General features: G+C 35.3%; 1 protein-coding gene across 2 annotated transcripts in view; it reads left to right on the plus strand.

Moving 5' to 3' along the window:
• The window catches only part of LOC144444508 (small ribosomal subunit protein eS8-like), a 141,621-nt gene extending 137,373 nt beyond the window's left edge, over nucleotides 1-4,248 (plus strand). The window contains exons 1-6 of one of the 2 annotated variants that reach the window (XM_078133946.1): nucleotides 10-46; nucleotides 965-1,071; nucleotides 1,744-1,843; nucleotides 2,337-2,512; nucleotides 2,862-2,991; nucleotides 4,061-4,248. In XM_078133946.1, the coding sequence (XP_077990072.1) occupies nucleotides 43-46; nucleotides 965-1,071; nucleotides 1,744-1,843; nucleotides 2,337-2,512; nucleotides 2,862-2,991; nucleotides 4,061-4,170 (627 nt within the window). In that variant the 5' untranslated portion in view covers nucleotides 10-42 and the 3' untranslated portion in view covers nucleotides 4,171-4,248. Of the gene's footprint in view, nucleotides 1-9; nucleotides 47-963; nucleotides 1,072-1,743; nucleotides 1,844-2,336; nucleotides 2,513-2,861; nucleotides 2,992-4,060 lie in introns of those variants that run through there. The other variant, XM_078133944.1, reaches the window with a different exon arrangement.
• Nucleotides 4,249-8,789: the final 4,541 nt, after the last annotated feature.

Raw genomic sequence — 8,789 nt, forward strand, 5'->3', positions numbered from 1 at the left:
CCCACAATACCTTTCAACGTCCTCTTTCCTGTCACCGCCATCATGGGTGAGTTGAAAGCAATGGGAGCAGAATAAAATATCCACTAAAATCCACACCATCCTACCATCATCCATTAAAAAAAACGATTGCCGTGGAATCTTTTATATGCATACCATACTGGCAGAACATTTAAATGAATAATTTTCGTTTCGAAATATTTATAATCATGTTTTATGTTAGGGCAGAGCGTCATGGTTTTACATCTTCAAGCTTCGCCATCGTTGACATGCTTGGATTTAAACGTTACCAAGTGCTCTCTTTTAACTCCGTAAGCTCCACCCGCAAACCCGTATTTATGTCACTATCGTCAGTGAGACAATAAATTCAAATTCTACGGTGTCAAAACTGTACTTTTCATGTTTTTGGTCATCGTCGATGCTCTATCGTTTGACCACGGTTTCGGGTATTTGATGTAATGTTATGGTTGGTCGTGCATTATGATCTGAGTGCCAAGTTGTACGAGTACGAGCCCACTAGGATATCGTGAACGTGCTATGCAATGAAGACTCCAAACGCAGTCACACATTCACAGCACACAGATTCACTATATCATTTTTGTAACAAATTGCACAGCCAAAATTGAATTTGCTAAGGATCTGTTCGGTTACATTTCGTATTTGGCTGATACACGAACATTTTCAGCAGTGTTTTTGCCAAGTGTAGTAAGTAGATAATATCTACTTGGTTTCCATATTGTCACTGCACTTGAGTGCCCAACCAAAATTATGATAGCATGTTATATTTGAAAATGGGAAACTGATTTTTCATTACTTTGAACAGTATCTCACCCCCACCCCATGATCTTAGCAAAATCACTACTGATAAGAACATTCAGTCTTGACAAAAAGCTCAATGTCCTAATATTCTATTCACATGAAAGGTTTTTTTCTAACTGACATGTTTATTTCTTCATTGTCTAACTAGGTATCTCCCGTGACAACTGGCATAAGCGACGAAAAACTGGTGGTAAAAGAAAACCCATCAGAAAGAAGAGGAAGTTTGAACTTGGACGTCCAGCAGCTAACACCAAGGTACTTTTAGATTGTCAGATGTTTATGCCTTCTCTTAGTCTGCAAGACATGCCATGGTGGCTGCTCAGTGATTGGTTGATATGATACAGTACAGCACTGTACTGGACTGTAGCATATTAGGACTCCTAAAGTACCAGTAGTACAGGGCATAGAGACTACTAAACATCACATCTAGACTACTAAATTTCTAATGGTAGTCTGTTAGACCAGTGAAAATCAGTAGACAATTGTAACTGAAACAGTTACCATGGCTAAATCAGACTACCAAATGCAGAAGTCAAATTGAATGAATTGTACAGACGGTCATGGCCACAAGTTCTTTGTGTGTCTCATGCTATTCTACTAAACATGAATGGAATAGCAAAGATATGTCTAATATTGTCAGTGTACACTGGTGAAGGATAACATGGTGTGAGCAGAAACTCATCTGGTATCAAGTACCCAAAATTATTTGACCAACTCGTATGAATGAAATGTTGCAAAATCTTGCAAGGATAAGGTATTGCTAGATATTTTGAGGCAAAAGTGTGATTTTCACCAATATAATGATGCAACAAAAACGACAATTATGACTATCAATGACCTTGTATCTTGATTCACAGGTGACTTTATCTATAAATTTTATGACTACTATTGCTAATATGTGTTATGTCTGTAATGTTTTTGGTATAGCTTGGTCCCAAGAGGATACATTTAGTACGATGCCGTGGTGGTAATATCAAATACAGGGGTCTACGTCTGGACCAAGGTAACATGTCCTGGGGTTCAGAAGGTAAGCAAAGTATTCAATGTAAGAAATATGCTTCAGAGTTGAATATTTGGTTATTATACGAAATATTCAACAAGAAAAAGTGTTGTTACAGGTACTGAGGGTTTACTTGCAGATTTTAAAATTGAACCTTATCCTGTGTTATTTGTGAAAGGAACGCTATATGAATTTTAACATGGCAACATCTCTTGTACTCTACTAGTAATTATTAGTGTACAAAGAAATACCCCCTTGGTAGAAAAGGGATCTTTAACTTTCCCATAGAGGTACCTGTAAAAAATATTTAATGTGTGTTTCGCAAGTCATTTTTACAAAATTTACAAAATGTCCATTTGTCCATTTATAACTCTAGTTTGACCAGTTGTAGAAACTGAGACTTTGAACAGAATCCAATGTTATGTGTACGAGGACTTGTATGGGATGGTGGTGTTTTCTGTATTTCAGTAACATTTTGGTGAAATGAAATATCTTGACTTTTTATGTATTTTTTTCCCAGCTGTAACCCGCAAAACTCGTCTTCTTGATGTGGTGTATAATGCCAGCAACAACGAGTTGGTGAGAACCAAAACAATTGTCAAGAACTGCATAGTACATATTGATTCTGCCCCCTTCAGACAATGGTACGAAGCCCACTATGGTCTTCCACTAGCAAGAAAGAAGGGAGCCAAATTGGTAAATTTTCCATTTTTTGTACCTTTTTTTTCTACCTTACCCTGTACTACTATGATATTCCACTAGCATGAATGAAAACAATTAAATTGGTAAATTTACCCAATTTTTAAAACAGTAATCTTTTCCTTGCCTCCATTTACGTAATGCTATATCTTTTTTGACTATCAAAGAAGTGTTATTACATTTGGTTGCGACACTGCGCTGCTACTTACCGAGAGTTCAAAACTTTGTAGGAAAACTGACGTCATGTATCTCAATCATCTTGCAAAATTTGTCTTGTCCTAAAATAGTGTATAGTTGATTCATGTTTAGGTATCATTGTGTTATATTATGTTGTGTCTCTTGGCAGACTGAACAAGAAGAAGAAGTTCTAAATAAAAAGCGCTCAAAGAAAACACAGAAAAAGTTTGAAGAGAGAAAGAAGACAGCACCAATAGATACACATCTTACAGAGCAGTTTGCCACAGGTCGTGTACTAGGTGGGTAAATATAGAAATTAGCATTCAGTTTTTGTGGAAGAGTTGACTCAGTTATAGCAATTCTTCAACACGACTGTTTTACATGCTTTATCTTTAAAAAACAAAATATAAAGCACACATTAGCAATTGAACAGGAAAGTATTCATAATAATTTTTGAAAATTGTCAAATCCTTCAACCAAAACTGGGAAGAAAGTAAAACAAATCCGTATTTTTCATATAACTCGAAAAATATAAGTTTGGACTAATATTTTGTCAGCAGTTGGTTATCTAAATTGTTCATTCTCACCATAAGTAATGCGTCAAAATATATTGGCACCAAGAGTGGAACATTGTTGTTATCATTTTTGAGTACCAAAGTCATTTTCAAAGATATTCCACATCAATACATGTCTTGGGAACCATTTATAATATTCTCTCTTAAGTAACTGAAGGAAACATACTTGGCAGAATGATGAAAGTCTTTTTGATTTCTATTCTTACGGCAATTTGCAGTGCTGTTTTTGCACTATAGCAGTGCCTAGGAAGACTTTACAATGTCATAGTTACTCTGACTGCCGATGGTGACGTTGTGACCCTTTGTTTGTAATATAACATGCAGTGAAGACACTAGTCTAGAAACTATGTGCACAGGCTTGTTTTCTATGATCTTGCTCTCCACGTATAGTCATATTGCCAAATTCTACTGAAAGTCTAGCTAAATCTGTTGGGGAAAGGGTGAACAGTGCATGTCAGTAGTAATCCATCACACACTGACAGGTGGTTGTAAGTGGTTACTTTGTTCAGTTTACTACAAACCCAACCTCCAGTCTTCAATAGAAGTAAGTCATGCGAGAAGATGATGCGTAATGTCATCAAGTCGATATCAACACTCCAATAGCATTAAACTATGGCTATCAGTTGTAAGAACAGAATCACTCCCAACCTTTACAATAAAAAAAAAGTGTTTACCCTCTTCCATTGATCATATGGCAGAAAATGGTCAGTTCACTCACTGTTCAATGTATTAATACTTTACACTGATCTTAGGCAAGAGAACTGACTCTGAAAATAACTGTTTTGTCTTGCAGCATGTATATCATCCAGACCAGGTCAGGTTGGTAGGGCTGATGGGTACATCCTTGAAGGCAAAGAATTGGAATTTTACCTAAGAAAGATCAGAGCCAAGAAGGGCAAATAAATTAGAACTTCACATCATTTTGTCAGTCATGTATAAAATCGTGATGTTTCAAGTAAAAGACTTCGACAAGTAGAAAAATGTGTATTTTGTCTTAGTGTGTATGTGTGGGTGGGTGGGTGTGTGTGTGTGTGTGTATGTGTGGGTGTGTGCGTATTTGTGTGTAATCAGGTGTGTGTATGGTCTGGGAAAGTCTTGATATGTCAGAGTACTCATGGAAACAACTTGAAAAACTGAGAATACTCCCAGAAACTTGATTGTGACTGTTGTTAGACAGTTAAGAAGTACCTGTTAAAAAGCAGGTGTGTTGACAAAATGTCTTTCACTGGTCAACACCAAAGGTGATCTGGATATTCTTGACAGTCTCTGCATTTTATTAGGTGTATGAACCCTGATGCATGATGTATGAATCTACATTCAGAGATGAATGGCTACTATGTATACAAGTGTTTATTCTGATCATGTGTAAAATGTTTTCAAATTTATTAGCACGTGCAGTACAATATTTAACCCATAGCTGATTTGCATCCTGGGATAGTCCTCATTTAACACATGCAGTATTAATGTATTTAATCCATAACTGATTTGCATCCTGGGATATTTCTTAATTTACAACTCTTGAGTAGTCATATTTGTGGACATTTCAAACATCAAAATCGTATTTCAATATAACAAAATAATGCTTTTGAATTGAAATAAACATTTAATATTTAGTATAGAAGGTACCCATGACAAAGTTACCATTGCCATAAATAACAAACATTAAGTTCTCCCCCTTGCTAACTTTGTCAGTCAGCTTGTCGCCACATTAACATGCAAATTTATTTTGTACCCCTTCTGAAAAGTCCATATCCATAGTAGAGTCCTTTCCAAGCAGGAGTAAATATTGTGATTGGTTTTGTAGAAAGTCACTTGAACAACACCTACAATTATCTCCTTCCACCAAACCTTTTCGATACAAGAACCAATAAAAATGTCACTTGCATTTCACATTTACAAAATTTCAAAAACTCTACTTTGCTCACAAGATTCTCCAAAAGATAAAAAATGAGATCAGCAACAAGATATTTTGACCAACATGTTGTATGGTCACATCTCTGTGGGAAGGTGGCAATCACTCGGAACAAAAACAAACAACACAAAACGATGGAATTAGAGGTAAATAAAGCATTTAGCTGCTTTCACCACATCAGATTTTAATCAGATTGGGTCATGTTATATTTGTGTTTCAATTCAATTATTTAACACAAGAACTAAATAGTGAAATGATACTTGACAACATTCTTTTTCTCAAAATGGTCATTTGATAACCTAAAAGTATTATAGGTTTGGGTACCAGGATACCTCTCATCTCGGCAAGAAGTAACACTTGTCCTAGCATGCGAGAATCCACATCAATACACGTTCAAAATGAACTACGCCCTCTATTGGTGAAAACTGCAAAACCTGGTACTCATCAGGCATCTGGAGCAATACTGAAGAACAATTGTGTAATGTTATATAATTATATATATATACACATGTACCCATGTCTAGCTGCTAAACCTTTGTGCTCAGTATTCTGCTGACCTGAACAATTACTAGTAAGTGACTTAGCTGTGCATAAGTGCCAACTGTGTTATTGAGGGCGCTAGCCTATGCCTGAACATGGATGTCATTCAGCTTTTATCTGTTCATCAATCTTTAATAACACAGTTGTGGGTCTGGATGCAGTACTAAATATGCCCTATCCTGTATAATCTTAATCGAGTTTCCTTTACATGTATGAGTTACGAACACTACAATCATCTCCACCCACGAAGAAGACTTGTAACATTTCATTTCAATCATAAGTACACCCTTGACCACACCAACCATAACTGAGTTTTGGGCCAAAATACAAAAATAAATAGCTCGACTATCTACAACCATATCCACACCCATAGCAACAATCTTCAACCATGACCACATCCTTAGCAACAGCATGTCTGACTTGCTTTGGTTAAAACAAATACCTGAAAATACCTAAAAAAAATTATTATATATTGATGCAAACTTTACTTTTTAAGATTGTTGTACAGAAGTTAGAATGTTGATCTAATTACTGAGTGGTGAAAAAAATAATCAGTACGCCATTCACAACTGACAAATTTTCTTGTTGGAAAAAAAAATAAATGCAAACCGATACCAAATCAAAAACTTGAATTATAAAAACAAACAAATATTTTTAGATAGTGAATGAAATAGAGTTATCTGCTCATTGAAAAGAAGCTTTATCATATACATTTTATTTTTTTATTTGATATAACTATTTTGCAAAAATAAGATCAAAGTCTCATCCTGTTAAATTTAAGTTTTGTCCTGGTATTAATATTTCAGTCAAAAATCCTGGCGATTTATTATTGTCTTGTGCTTATAGGCCACTGTGGAATTGCCTGGAATACTTAGTAATATGGTGAAATAATAATAATATTTTAAACTCTACGATTTGCGAAAGCCTTTTCGTTTTTTTAAAGAAACCACAAATATTCGGGATAGGACATTATCGACTCGTGTACATGTGTGGGCACCTTTGAAAGGTCAAACGAGGTCAGAAAGTTGTTGGCCTGTCCATTTATTTCATTTCTATAATCACAGGGATGGGATGAGGTTAGTAATAAAAGTGCATTTTTGCATTCAGCTACTGGCACAATAAAGGTATCATTACATTAAATGTTCTTTATTGTACCACTATTTAGACATAAAGCTTAATTTGTTCACTATTCATTTTGAGAATTTGTGTATTGGTAAATGAACACCCCTACCAAAGAATAGTTAAACCTTAGGTCAAAAGCCACCTGTTGAAGACCGCCATTTTGCAAAACAAACGAACGTGAGTTCGCCTTGATAGTGGAATAAAGAATTACTGACAAGTTGTATTGCGGTTTGGAACAACTCGTATATTTGAATATCTTATGTGATTGCATGCCACGGTAACAACCTTGGAATGACAAGGCAGAAGATGCGATCTTAACGGAATCACGTTCGTTCATAACAGAAGCTATGCAGTGGTTGCAAATCAAATATTAACAATATAATTTAATATGGTGAACAATACTTCAGTGTTATCGCAGTACCGTGACCCACCATCAGTAGTAGCGTCATATTTGAAAAATTCGGTAGCAGGACTACTGGCACGTCATCACTGAACGGTACGGTGCATATATTTGCTTCACCACACAGCGGCCGTCAAATTCTCTCTTCCGTCACTTGACGAGTACGATAACGAGATACACTACACTGTGATCGAACTGTAAGTTGTATGGTGTTTCGGTCAGACTCACCCATATGCAGGTCAGGTAAGTGTGTATGAAGATTTGAATTATTAATTGTAGCGAAATAATTAAGTTCACGACAAGACTGTAGGATATATAATCAAGTCTTCAAATTCAAGACTTCATTGAGAAAATGAAACGAACAAATTTGGGTTGTGGTGTTACATGTTCTTCTTCTTTAAAAGTACAGTCCTCAGAATGAGTAATGTCGTAATGTTGGTTCGTAGGATAATTTTAAGTCTTCACAAATGAGGAGCAACGGACGAGGGGATAAACGGAAGTCTAAATCCTTAAAATTACATCACGGATTAGGTGAAAGATATAAGATATTTAGCTTATACATTTATTAGTTTGTTTTACCACCAAACACTTATTGCAGAAAATCCAATGAAGTTTTCTTAACGGATGCAATAAAGATTCTATTCTATAGATAGGGTAGATTTGCTACTGATTACTGATAAGATAGTGTAGTAGTAATACTAGTGTACTATTAGACAAAAAGTTGCATACTATATGGATAGCTCAGATGTCCTCATGGGTGTACTATCCTTAAATATAATACATCCATGATTCAATGTAGTATACTTCTGCTACAAGATATATATACGTCGGAAGTATATGTACAAAAATACCCCCACCCCAAGCATAAGAGTCTAGATGACAATAATTTTTTTTTGCAACTGAAGAATTTTCAGTTTAATATTTACTCTAGTTTAGAAGATAATGTGACTCTTATTAGCATAAAAATCAACATCAAAAATGTTACTTCAGTCGTCAAGCTTCTAAGTTCTAACAATTTCTTTAAATTTCTAAATTGGATATATTCTCCCCAACAAAAATGATAGTACATATTTTGCATGTTTTCTGTGGTTTCTAAAATATGTTTTGTTTTGGACATTCAAAGTTTTTAACACTGAATAGATTTAGTCAAGCCAGGCAAGTTGTTTTTTTAAAAATATATGTTAAAGATTCTCGAGTCACATCAAGATGATCGATGCAACACGGAGACTGTAGTACACAGGAATCTTATGACACAGAGTAGAGGCCAGAGATCTGCCTAAGTCAGAATGAATTTGTGAATCTATGAAGAGTGCACATACATGTACATCAATAGTACAGAATAAATTGTGCGTTGCCATTACGTAATTATTCAGATAGAAACAGGAAATAAACTCTTATTATGTACATGATGGTACCAGTACTATAGTCTTAGTATAGATCACATGTGCTTTACCATTTTGATGGTTTCTATGGCGATACTACCAGTAATATTTTGAACTTCTAGTTCGTGTCTTTCTGTACACCAAAAATAACTCAATAGGAACTTGT

Source organism: Glandiceps talaboti, chromosome 13 (genome assembly GCF_964340395.1).
Source record: "Glandiceps talaboti chromosome 13, keGlaTala1.1, whole genome shotgun sequence".
NCBI lineage: Eukaryota > Metazoa > Hemichordata > Enteropneusta > Spengelidae > Glandiceps > Glandiceps talaboti.